The 13938-nt window shown below is 39.4% G+C and overlaps 1 protein-coding gene across 1 annotated transcript in view; it reads left to right on the forward strand.

The window, feature by feature from the left end:
• The window catches only part of ABCC8 (ATP binding cassette subfamily C member 8), a 134769-nt gene extending 130283 nt beyond the window's left edge, over window positions 1-4486 (forward strand). The window contains exons 37-39 of the mRNA XM_032799206.2: window positions 952-1085; window positions 2632-2694; window positions 4291-4486. Coding sequence (XP_032655097.1) covers window positions 952-1085; window positions 2632-2694; window positions 4291-4428 — 335 coding nt within the window. The 3' untranslated portion in view covers window positions 4429-4486. The remainder of the gene's footprint in view (window positions 1-951; window positions 1086-2631; window positions 2695-4290) is intronic.
• Window positions 4487-13938: the final 9452 nt, after the last annotated feature.

The following is a 13938-nucleotide window of genomic DNA, read 5'->3' on the forward strand; positions in this document are numbered from 1 at the left end:
ACCTGGTTGGCCAAGTCTTCCCCCAGTAGCATGGTGATGGGATAATTGTCATAGACTGCAAAAGTCCACATTCCTGACCAGCCTTTGTACTGGACAGGCAGTTCAGCTGTAGGCAAGTCTACAGCTTTTGACGTGAAAGGGTAAATTGTTACTTGGGCCTTTGGGTTGATGAATTTGGGGTCCACTAAGGATTGGTGGATAGATGACACTTAGCTTGTAACAACTAGTTGTTCTGACAAGTTCCTTTGAAGTCAGTCACATTTTTAACAGCATTTCCTTTTCCTCAATTTAATGTGTATACACAGAAGTTATTCGCCATCGAGGTAAGCGAGATAAAATGAGACGTTCAACCAAATTTGTAGGAGAAGGGAGATCTTCCAGGGATAAGTTGACTGGTTTGCAAGAGACATATCAACAAATTAGGTTAGAGTGCTTTACACAGGCATTGTAGCAGGTTTATAAAACAGAAAGACACATTTCACATATTAATTTCTCCCCTTTGCATTTGATTTACATCAAAATATGTTGGAGGGGAGGGTTCCCTATAGTATTTCAGTTTCTTATTTACTTGGCATAGTTCTTTTTATGCTGTTCCTTCAGACATGTCAGAACAGTATGTCCATTTTTATTTATATGAAGAGCTACATTTAACTATATGTGTGATGGACTTTGGGTTTTCATTTCTGTGCATAAGATGTATCAATTTTGAAAATAACAATGTCCTGTTCTGCCATCCTCGTGATGAATAGTAACTTACTTCATGAGTAATGCTGCTGAAACCAGTGTTAGTACTCAATGTGAGTAAAGGTGGCAGAACTGGGCACCAGCAACTTAAGACCTATAAATAATTATCTTAAAAATTCTTAACATAAGTATGAGATCTTTCTTTGTCAACATGCTCTCTGTGCTCCCCTCCCCTGCAACAGCCTAAATATTATTTTTGTTGTCCAGATGCCATAGTCACGGAAGGTGGAGAAAATTTTAGCCAGGGGCAAAGACAGCTGTTCTGCTTAGCACGGGCATTTGTGCGGAAGACAAGTATCTTCATCATGGATGAAGCCACAGCATCTATTGACATGGCAACGGTGAGTTCAGAGTTTCAAGTTTTTTTATATGGCACATGATTTTTCAGAGAGGATAGCCACACTATTGTTAGTAACCAGAGATGAAACTTATGTAAAATATTTCTACTTAATATTGTGTGAACACAAGTTTCCTTACAAGTGTGTTTACAAGCTGGCTCCATCATAGACATTGACCATATATGAGAGTCACTGTTAACTAGTCTGAGAAATCTATCTTACTAGGGGTTGATAGTCCCTCACTATATACTAAATAGAAGCATTGGTGCAAATGTTTTTGTATTGACAGTTCAATTTCCTAAAGTAAATAAGTCATTCAGAGGCTTAGCTATGGTGATCAGTTGAGGACAAACTTGGCTGGTAATGTTATGCCTCCTCCAACTTATACTAGCCAAGCATATCAAGTTTCTTGGTGAATGCTTCAGCATGATGGAGAAGACAAATGATGAAGTTTTCTCCCTGCAGGGGGCTGAAAGTAAGGTCAAGTAAATAAATAAGAAATAAAAAAGACCTGTTAGATCATTGCATCTATTCTCCTGCAAGTGCAAGCTACAGTCCCTAGTAGAAGATAAACTGCACACTAGTATTGCCCTGGCTGGTCTTAGCCAAAAACAATAGAATATTCTAAGCTGATTTGTTCCCAGTTACGTTAAACTCTGTTATCAAAGACTGTCATAAGGTATGTTGAGATCCTCAGAAGGAAGGCACTACATAAGTGCAGAAAATTATTGTAGTGGTTTATTAGAATAAATAAAAATCTTTAGTACCGGTTGGTGTAAGTTACTGCTGTGTAGAGCCTTGAGACTGTGGTGCTGAGAGCCAAGGTAGCAGTTACCCACAGACCAGTTAAAACACATTTTGAATTTTGATGTATTAAGCAAGCAGTATATTCACTGGGGCATGTGAACCCTGGGAACAGATAATATGAAGATAACTATTCTAATGATGTTGCCTTGCTGAACTTGGCACACACAAATACATTCATAAACAGCAATGGGTGAACATGCTGTGAGGACAGCTAAGTATTTTAAGACTGTCTTAAAGACCTCCTCTGCTGTTGTACCGGCCAGGTACATCTAGCAAAACACACCTCCAGTGCTGTCAGCTGTATCAAGTATATCGTAACGTTCCATTGCTTTCAGTGGGACAGAAAGAATGCACAGCACAAATACCAGAATGGAGCAGGATTGGCAGCAAAGTGAATATTCCTTTGCAACAACATGATTTAAAACATAGTCCTCAACCTTAAAACAGACATAGTGATATGTCTCTTCTTTGTAAAGTGCCTTGGGGTCAGCAAAGGAAAAGTGCTATGTAAGAGCTAACTAAGTAGTAGTATCAAAATTCAATAAGTTGGAGTTGCTCACAGAATTCAGCCCATTCTGGATGATCTTTCTAATACCCTAATTTAGCATGCTGTTAATTTCTCATATTTTTACTGTTATTAAAAAAAAACTTAGTATTAATTGTTTGACACTTGTTTTTATTTTTATGCCCATCACTGTAGAATCTGTTATTTAAAAATAATAATTGTTTTTCCTTTATGTAGGAGAACATTCTTCAGAAAGTTGTAATGACTGCGTTTGCTGATCGTACTGTGGTAACCATAGCAGTAAGTACACTCTATATGGCTTCTTCAAATGCAAACAAGTACCTGAAATGTAAAACAATGCATCATGTACTTTGTTAATTTCTCTGATTCTCTAGTCTGTTGCTTTCTAATATGGCACTTATTTAATTAAAAATTACATTTATTTTCCATTTAAACCATTTAGAAAGTAGTTCATATATTTGTATTTTAAATATTTAAACGCATAATCCTGAAATGTGTTTAACAATAGTAATTACCATTGACTTCAAAGGATCATATATAAGGATATTGTGTATTTTCTGTGACTTATTCATTTTAGGCCAAATTCAACTGTGGTTTAACTCCCCTAGCTTCAATAGAAATTGTACATGCCTATCTGGGAGTAAGATTTGGCCCTTATTAAGCCATCATACACTTTAATTTAAGAAGAACAAAAATGACAATAGAGCTTTGCTGTTGGATAGTACTTAGTTGTTGGATAAGTCGAATAAGCATTTTAGCAGCTTTCAAAAATATTATTTGGTTTTATTGTTAAATATTATCAGATTTATTAGCCTATGTATTTTAAAATGATTAGAAATTATCTCAAACAGTAATAACTAGAATTAGTTAATAAAGAGAAGATTTGAACTGAACCAAAGAAATGTACTTGAGAGTCATGTCATTATTGATAAATATCTTTCAATCCTTTATTTCCTAAAAATAAATAGTCTTTGGGCAATGAAATAAGAGGTTATTATATATTTTAAAAATGTTAAAGCTATATTATGATTGACATTTTATGCAAACAAAAGTCAGGAAATTCATAGTTAGAGTTACTGTAGAAATCATAACTTGGCCTTCTTGCATATATGTAATATTACGTATTAGTGTACACAGTGTTATTTTATACACATTGAATGTGGTTAATATACAATTGCTGCAGGAATCCTAATTTAGAATTTCATGACTTCTCTTCATTAACATTTTTAGGTAGTGTTGCACTGACTTTTTTGCATTTGAGTTCCTTGTTTTGTTTGTTTGGGGATGTGTGGAGGGAAGGCTTTTTGGTTGTGTTTGTCTTTTTTTAAAGTTGACAGTATGCACACATTTTTATTAGTCTCTGGGTTCTATAGCAGGTTTTAAAATACACAATTCATACACAAATATTTTTAAATAAACCCAGTTTACTACAACCCCAGTTGTAAATGTAATCTCAGCAGTTGCATTTGCTTTAGAAACACAGTCATCCTAATAAAGGTGAAGTGATAAATTGTAGGAAAAGAGCCATATTTGTCTAATCTGTATTTAGCAATATGAAAATACAGTAAAAGTGCATCTGTAGTCCTGACTCTACAGGTGACGCCACGCGTGCAGATTCCCAGGCTTGCAAAGAGCTCCATTGACTATGCACGGGTTACAGGGGTCCACACCCATGGAGTCAGTTTCAGGATTAGGGCCTAAATATATATCTACATAATTGGCATAGTAATGAGATTTCGCTAAATGGAATTAAGTCATCTCCATCAAGTTTGAATTTTGATAGGAATACTGATTTCTAGAATTTCTGATTTCTGTCTTATCTTGCACAGTTATAATCAATACACTGAACTTGTATTTCATTTGTTTACTTTTCAGCACAGGGTACACACTATTCTGAATGCAGATTTAGTCATTGTAATGAAGAGAGGGGTTATTTTGGAGTATGATAAGCCTGAGGTTCTTTTGGAGCAAGAAGACAGTGTGTTTGCTTCTTTTGTACAAGCCGATAAATAATAAGATAAAATGAAGCCTTTCAAAGTGCAATTGTATTACTCATTTTCTAATTATGTAAATTACCTGTAAATAAAATATTGATTATTTCATAATAAAATACTGAGTTTTTCCATTCTTGAAATAACCTGAGTGGGTCTCTGTTATCTGTTAATGAATTATCCATGTGCCTTTCCTTTTTGTTTGTTGGATTATTTTGGTACTAAGGACCAGTGAATTGGGTAATTTGAGATGAATACATCGCTGAAATGTGGCACAATGTACAGCAAATATGAACAACTGACACAGGGTTTGTTTTATTACTAACAATGAAACCTCTGCTGATAATATTTCATTACTGCATTTTTTTCCTGAGAATAGCAGGTGCAACTCTAAGGAAATTGCTCTCTCTCCATATTTACAGCAATAACCACTTAGTCTCAAAAGTTGCAATTCCAATTCCCTATTAAGTAATAGTTCTGGAGACTAAAGTGGATTGGGGAGAGAAAGAGATACATTACAGCCTTAAGGTGTCAGGTGTTCATGCCTGGAGCCCTGATGAAAATATTTTCCTATCTCTAATATACATTGAAACAACGCAATTTCAACTCTGCTCTTTCTCTACCATCACAAAGATCAGAGTGGGATAGGTGCTCCGCAGAAAATATGAAAAAATATGCAATAGTACAGTAAAAGTGGTTGAAAGCAATAAAACTGCTGGTGCCTCACAGTTTGGGTGTGGAGGGACGCTTGAGATCTATAATTCATGGGGGGGAGAAGTTATATTTGCATTTTTTCTCAGGATCCAATTATCTAATACATCCCCACAATGATACTTTGTACAGTAATTCACTCTTGTAACTGGACCTCTTGTTGTGTCATAGATGATGCTAAGTTTATCCCTATTCTGTATACGACAAAGTACTCGCTTAGACAGCAGCAGGTAAGAGGTGCGTCAAAGGTTGTTCTTTTTTTTTCCTAAAGCATTGATTTCCTTAGCCTACCACTCTCTGAGCCTATTAATAATTCCCTTTCTTTCTTCATACAGTATACTGTTACTTGTTGATTCTGATCATGTCCCCTTAGCCTCTTCTTTACTACATTGCATCCAGTTAGCATCCTCAGTCACAACCCATGTCCCTTATTCTCACTCAAGCTATCTAATTTCAGCCTGTATTGAGCTGTACTATCTAGAAATGTGGCCAAAATCTTCAATACAAAGACCCCTCCCAAACACTGGAGAAGTTCAGAATCTGCCCAGGATTTTGATCTAAACTTCAGAGCTGCCCTCTCAGCCCTTCTGCCACCCCTGTTCCCATAATGGATCAAAGCAAAACCATGGGCCCAAACTATGAGATGTTTGAAATCTAGATCTGAATTTTGAGATTCAGCCTCATCTCTAGTGTTGTTAATTAGCAAGATGAGCTCTGAAAGACCTTGAAACTATCTCTTTACTCACACAAATAGATGGAGTGAGCCCAGGACAGCTAGAGAATAGAATACCTTTTCTCTTGACCTCTTCGAAGTACATTCAAGAGCTGTATTGGGTGAATGCATCTTCTGGGAGATCATGTGCTTTGCTGATGTTCCCCATTTGCTATCATTAACACTATATTGATTAGAGAGGACCATGAACTAAAACCCCGGCTCCCATCACTCCGTTTTTCTAGTCTGTTCTACAAAAGTTCTCATTCTGTTCTCATCACAGTAGTACCTGAGCACCCTACAGTAATGAATTAAGTGGTGTTACTGATATCTGACACATGTGGTTTGTTCTTTCTTTCATTCTGTCACCAGGCAGAGAATTGTGTATGCAGTGGAGTGTTTAGTTTTGGCAGGGTTTTGGTCCTTGTGTATCCCACACACCTTCTGGGTGTTTTGTTCTGTCCCAGCTAGTGGCACTGGGATCACTTAGAGAAAAAGAGAGAAAGCAATAAATAAGTCTGCTCTACAGCGTTGGCAGTAGTATGCAACAGTACAGTAAAAGGGGTTGAGAGCAATAAAACTGCTGATATCTGACAGTTTGGGTGTGGAGGGACGCTTGAGATCTATAATTCATGGAGGGAGTAGTTATATCTGCATTTTTTTCTCAGGATCCAGTTATCCAATACACTCCCACAATGATACTTTGTACAGTAATTCACTCTTGGTTGGTACTGTACCAGTTGGCTTTTAGCTCATGCGATAGAGCAGGGGGCCCCAATGCGGTGCCCGCGGGCACCATGGCGCCCACTGGGGCATCTAAGTGCACCTGCGTTCTGGCCGGCAGATGAGCATCCGCCAAAATGCCCCTGAAAAGCTGCATCATCCAGAGGTGTCACCGCTGATTTTTGGTGGCATTTAGGTAGTGATGCCTCTGGATGATGGTGCTTGTCGGCAGCATTTTGGTGGCGACACCTATTGATGTTGCCGCTTGTCGGTGGCATTTTGGCGGATGCTCGTCTGCTGCCATGGTCCTCCGTGGCTCAGCGTCTGGCACCTGCCAGATGAAAAAGGTTGGGGACCACTGCAGTAGAGGCTCATGCACTAAGCTCCAGAGGTCCCAGGTTCAATCCCACCCACTGGCAACCGGGGTCTGTTGGCATTACGCTTGCAGTAGCCAGTGTTGCTGATGAGATGTGCTTCAATGTTTGATACTAGTTGGAGTTTCCCAAAAACTGATGGCTTCATGCCCATGTACACTTCATTGCTATAGTCCAGATAGGAGGTGATGGAGTGTATAATAAGGTCATCACCTGCTGGGATGTGATGGTAGAAAGCAGAATCTAGCTGGGAAGCACAAGGGCTGACTGCTTCAGGAGTGGGCAGGACAGCCAATCAGAGATTTCTTCATAGACTGACAGCTTTTTCTAATAAAAGGGTCAGAAACCCACAGTCTACATAGAGAAACCATAGTGTTCACAGATCTGTGAGTGCCTGAACCAAGTTCTGAGAGACTGTGGAGCCCAATAATTGCCATTTGGATGAGGAATTGAAACATCCCCCAGACAGAGAGAGGTGGTTTTAGTTTATAAATTCTGTGGATGCACCTTATTTGTTTCATTTGCTTTGTTGAAGTAGCAGCCCACATCACAAGTTTCAATTCACCACTGCTATGCTGCCCAGTAACAAGACTTGGAATAGTTAGGCAAATTCATAGGATTGCCAGCCACCTATGAGGAGGGAGACTTTAGGCTAGATAAGCCTGTTCAGGCACTATTCATCATACTAATGATAAAGGCCCTTGAGTTTTTAAAGGGCCATAGAACCACTACAGCTTTCCTGTTAAAATGCTGAAGATTGTTCCAATGCTCCCAACCAGCCCCTTCCCAGAGGCAGGCCAGGCTTGTGATAAAACAACAATACATAATGCACGCTATTTCCAAACGCTGGTTAATTCTCACAACATCCCTATGAGGCAGGTAAACATGTACTACTATGCCCCTCATAAAGATGGGTAACTGAGGCTCAGAAAGGCTGGTACTTGCCTAACACGAGTGGAAAAGCCAAGTGTAAAATATAGTTCACTGTCTCCAAGGCCTCCATGTGTTCAACTCACTATCACATTGTCTCTCTAGTTCGCTGTGACTTTTATCAATAAGTGATACATGCATATGGACTACCCTTTATCAAGGCCACTGACACCCACTGTAATCAACCTGTTTATTTAATTGCTAGACAACTACCCATCCTCAGTCCTCCTCTTCCCTGATATAAAGAAGCAGTCTTTTGAGAATACACAAACTTCTAAACATTCTCAACATAAATGAGTCAGTAGAAGGCTGCAGTCAATTTTATTCCGGTATTGTCTTCAAGTAACTTCTGCTGCACATCCTTGTCATCTTCTTCCCTGGTGGGGAATTCATAGAATTTGGGAAATCTGGCATGTCTGGGGAAATCCAGATTGAGTAGTGCACTAGACTGTCATTTTCAAAAGATTGTTTTCTGCAACCAGCCATCTCAAATTTATCATGAGACATTTTTCATGCACTAATTATTCTCTTCCAGTGCCTCAGTGGGGAGCAGGAAAACCTGAAGACTGTTTGTGTTGCTTAAGTAGACGGTTACAAATTCCACTATGCAGATTTCAAGTTTAGAAATGATGCCCTTTTTGCAGCATTGACTTCTTGTTGTTTGTGCAATGCAACTGGGAAAATGGCATTAAATTGGATTGTGAGAATACACAACCAACAGGAGCTTCTAGCGCTAGGAACAGTAAAAATGGGGAGGTACAATAGAGTTACATAAATAAAATGTGTCAGATCTGTCATTGCCACCTATATCTGGAGAGACGGAAAACAAGCACCAGGAAACATCCCCCTTGCAAAGAAACTTGGTGGCAAGGAAAGCTTCAAAAATTCAGCTGCAAAACTACAAGTACTGCTAGTGTGTTACAGCAGTAAAATTATTTAAAGTCATGTGCCACAGAAGACGATTCTATAGTGCGCAAGTGAGAATCATAGAATATGTAGCATCTATATTTGCAATAGCATATCACTAATGATGAGAGGACACAACTAAAATACAATAAGACTAAGATTTCTCAGTGATAAAACTGTGTGAGGGCATTCAAAATGGCTTCTGGATTTTACGGAGAAGATTCATATGAGAGTTAATATATGACAGTTGCCTCTGATTCATAGCTAATGATTTCCTTCTGCGTGGTAGCTTGCTGGTGAGTGAATGTGTGACCTTAGAGGCCTGATTACATAAATGCCACTTAAGATTAATAGACTTAGCATCTGTTCCCAGCAATCTATATCTATATTTTATATGAGACAGAAATACTTCCTTCATATCAAAGCCCAAATCCTAAGGGCTTCAAAGGGCCCTTACTCCTGTGAGGTTAAAATCCTGGGGCTGGTTAGACGCATGCAGTGACCGATGCAGAGCAGCTGCGCTGTGGAGACCTAGAAGAAGGTTGGAAATTCACTGTCCTTTAGGGGATCCTTGGTCCCTGTCTTCCCAGAGATTAGTAATGCATGAGGCAGCAGCATATTAGCCCCACAAGACTAATTATTTTGCATGTCTTGGGGGGTCTGATGCCCCCACTACCACCCTTTTCCTTGGAAGGAGCTTCTCAGGATTCTTATTTACTCAGAAGCTACTGTGCAGAGGGAAGCTTACCACTTCTCAAGCCATTTACCTATCCTTGGGCATGGAGCCTGGCTGGGGCATGAAGCTATTTCTGGAATCTGGATCCGCTAAGTTGCAGTCAGGATTTGCCTATAATGCTGCAATATGGAAATGATTCCACTATGATAAATATTAGCATTATAAAAATCAGCGTTTTAATAACATTTAATTCTATTTCAAGAGAGGACGTATTATTGTCTAGTGGACAAGAGGAATCAGGACTCCTAGGGTGAAATTCTGGCTTCACTAATGTCAGGATAATGTGACTATCAGTCACTTAGAATCCCCAGTTCTGCTAATGACTTACTTTTTAACGCACACTCTCGCTCTCTCTGCATCATTTTACCCATCTGTAAAACTACACTGATAATACTTTGACCTCATGGGGGGCTGCAAGGCTCAATTCATATTTTGAAGCACTTTGTGGTCCTTGGACTAAAGGTCTAATATAAGTGCAAAGTAAATAGTAATATCACAGTGCCATTTTAATGTTACTTTATAGTTATGGATCCATCATAAAAAAACCACAATTCCCATACAAAATGATTCAGCAAGGCAAAACAACAAGAAAAACGTACAAGAATATGAAATCCATTATGTAGGAGCAAAAAGTACTATCTTTATTCAATGCATCAACCCTCAGGCTGAGCGGCTGTTCCTGTGAGCTTATAAGGGTGTAATCCCTTATTTGTCCTACACCACTTAAATCAAAACCAGGTTGGCTCATAAAGAACTGCCACCTTTTTTTTCTTCTAAATATCTATTACTTGATCCATAAAGACAGGGCTCCCCTTTATTCTGCTATTTAAATTATTCATCAAAACGCCACTGGTTTTGCTGTCCCAGACTGAAGTTATGTGCACAAACAACCAGTGCTGGTGGTGGAGAAGAACAGAGTAAGTGGGTAAGTGACAGCCACCAGAGGTGAGGGACACTGAAACCCTCTGCCAGATCTGCAAGACTGAGAATTCTTGGAAGGAAAGTAGAAAGCCAGCTAATCCTTGCTAGTGCAGCCCATGTCAGGGCTGGCCCTAGACCAAATAGCGAGGAACATCTTTGGCACCCCACCCCTCCTCCTCTTGTTAAACTTCTGAATGCCTTATTTTTATCGCATTTGTAGCCCATTTCACCCTGAGCACCGCACCCCAGGCGGTCACCTGCCCCTAAATATGACTCTGGCTCATGTTGCCCTATTTCAAAGTTCCACTTCTGGTTTATAGCCCCAAGCATTGAAATTAGTGCACTAGTGAGCTAGCTTCCTTTTGACACAAAGGGTGTCAGGCTTTTTTTTTCTTTCTTTCTTTTCAGTTTCACTTCAAGTGAATGTAATTACTGCCCTCTGGAGGACAATGGAAAGAATAAGAAAATTATTTTGTGATTGATCGATCGATTGATTTCAGCAAGGGCCTGATTGTCTAGTGCCTCAGCACCTTAGTAGTATTGTTATTTGGGAATTTATAGCTCTGTAAAGTGAGTATAAAACACTAAGTATAGAAGCATTTTACATGCACTTTGCACTTACGTTACACAGGTGTAACTGATGCACAAGACGCAATGAGGTGGAGAACTGAGCCTTTAGCATCTGATCCTTTAAGTTACTTTCTCCATTTAGCTGATTTAAAAAAAAAACCCTCAAAAATGTAGAAAATAATCCTGTTTGACTAAAACTATTCAGACTATGTGTGAATTTAAACAGATTCTTTACCATTCAAAATTTTCATCTGCCATGTACAACGGGTGAACTTTAGAGTTCAGCACCAAAATATCTGCAAGAAAAATAAAGTGGACAGGAAAACTAAAAGCATCCTTGGCTCAGAGCACAGCCCACAAAACCAGGGTGCCAGAGTATTTCGCCACTATCTTTGTGTTAGAGATCAAAAAGGCATGAAAGACAGTCCCAGAATGGGGAATAGGGGGTGCAGGAGAGAGAGAGAGTATTGAAAACAAAGCCTCCCAAAGGACTATGTATGTCAATCGAAGATGTGCTTGGATGTGTGTGTATGTAACTGTTTATCCATATTTTTAAAACTATCCAGGCAACATTAATCAATTTAATTTGAGAATCTGGAATGATTTTTCCAGGCTAAGAGTGTATAGTCAGCAATATTTATTCTAAAATCAATAGTCAGGCCACAAGAACAGTAGATGCCGAAGTTGCATAGTTTATTTCAACCTCAAAGGCTGGTTGGCTTTCACCCACTAACCTCCTTTATAGTATTGATACAGTATCCAGTAAATCAACACCCATAACTACTTACATTTTATGGCACAACACTTAAACCCTCCAAAGCTTAAGGGGGATTTGACCAATGCGCACAACCCTTGGAAACCTCCCACCCTTTCTTTTTAACGCAGGACAAAACAATTGTTTTTGTGGATATTCTTTCTTAACATTAACACAAAAGAAAGACACCGCAGGCAGTACATGCTGGTAAACTCAAGCAATTCAATCACTTTACTGTCTAAGCACAAATATAAAACAGTATACTTACTTATTGTCTTTATTCAACTAGTTTTGAGCATAAACCCACTAACAGTGCCCTTTAAAAAATATTGCTAATTATACACTCTGAAAAAATCATTCCAGCTTCTGTAGTTAAATAATGCACATTCTCTTGGTTGCACATGGTGTGTGAGTACGTGTGCACACACACATAATTTCTGGTTACTTCTTTTTGTTACCTCCTCCTGCAATTTTAACATCTCTTGACGTCATGTTGTTGTTTTAAAATACACATGGTGTAGGATTAAGCCTTCCCTCCTTCCTTTCTCTTCTGCTGCATTTGCAGGGTCCATCCAACAACCCCTTGCTTGCGTTCATATGCCTTCCTGCTAGGGTTCACATCTTCTCCACCTCTCATACTGGAACACTGGTTCTTGGCTTTAAAAAACTTCTTCTTCTGCTTTATTAGCTATCCATTCAGTAAACTTTCTTTTAAAAGTTTAGGGATAAATGATAAATAATTCTAGAAAATTCAATTAGTGCTGGTTTGGTTAGGCACTGATTCATTTAAGCCCAGGTGTAAATGTATTTACATGCTTGTATTTAAGCCTGGGCTTAAGTGCTTTGCTGGATCAGGGCCTCTGTAAACAAAGTTTCCATCCTTCATTATCCAGCTGAACTATCTGATTCTTAAATGCAGCCTTTCCTCCTATTTAAATAAAAATTGCAATGCAACCTCCTCTGAATTTCCTTTTAATAAAGATTTCTTTAAAAAGAGTCATTTTATGTCATTTCCTCAGCACAAGTTAGACCAACACAAAACTTAATCATATTAAAAAATAGAAACCAGAAGTAAAGGTATCCTCAAAATACTCTCAATCAAGACCACCACTAAAGAAACAAGATAATTAATAAAATTTAATGTAAATATTTATGGAGCCTACATACCAGCAGGCTATGTGCCACAGAAATAGCTAAGAGATGTATGTATTTGTTTATTACATGGATCAGCAACCAGAAGTTGAGAATTTCTGCAGTTTTATGCCCCAATATCATATAACTTTTTTAAATTGTACAAGATACGTTTGAAATTGATAGGAAAAAACAAGATTCGTTCCCCAATATATCTGTTTGGGATTCAGAGAATCATGGTGATAAAAATGATCTTAATATTTAGGTTATAAATGAATTTGCCAAGTGACCTTTGTCTAGGTCTGCATTAGCCTCATCGCTTCTGTCCCTGATCTGAACATGCTTAAGAAGTGCAACAATTTGACTAGAAACCTCCCCCTGGAAAAACTTGCCAAACCTCCCTTTTAAAAAACATTTTATTTATAATCTTGCCATGGTCCACTGCTAAAAGGAAATAACCCTTGCACACAACAGAGCTAGCTTTCAGTACAGCAGCAGAAAGTAAATATAAAGAGAGCCAAACCACTCCTTTTTAATTGCAGTGCGCAGCAATGGATAACGATGGGAATTTTTTGTTTGTTAGAAGACCAGTAAGCTCAAACCCCAGAACCGCTGGCTATACCAGGAGCAGGGCAAGGAAAGCTGCATTTCAGGGCATTTAAGTCCCCGCTATTCCCCGGTGGTCACACCATCCTCCTTCCCTCACGCTATTTTCTCGGCTAGCTGTATTAACATCTGGCTGGGGGCGGGAGGCAGATTTCCCTTCTGCTTTGAACAGGCTGGTGATTCCTGCAGGTCAGTTTCTGTCCCTAGGTAAGGACACAAACGCAGCTGGTGCAGTGAGATCTCTGCGGGGCTGCAGGGAAATGCGCCGCCGCTCGCAGGCCCACAGGGACCTGCACGGTGAGGCCCTTTGCGCGTTTCTTTCCCCCCCGGCTGAAGGAGTGAGGATTTGTGTATCCCCTGCACGCCCAGTCGCGTGACACCGGCTTTCTCGGTGCCCCCTCGCCGCCGCTCCATCCACCTGAGCCGGGAATCTCTGGCGCCGAGGCGCCCCCTGGTGC

The sequence above is a fragment of the Chelonoidis abingdonii genome, chromosome 4, assembly GCF_003597395.2.
Source record: "Chelonoidis abingdonii isolate Lonesome George chromosome 4, CheloAbing_2.0, whole genome shotgun sequence".
Lineage (NCBI taxonomy): Eukaryota > Metazoa > Chordata > Testudines > Testudinidae > Chelonoidis > Chelonoidis abingdonii.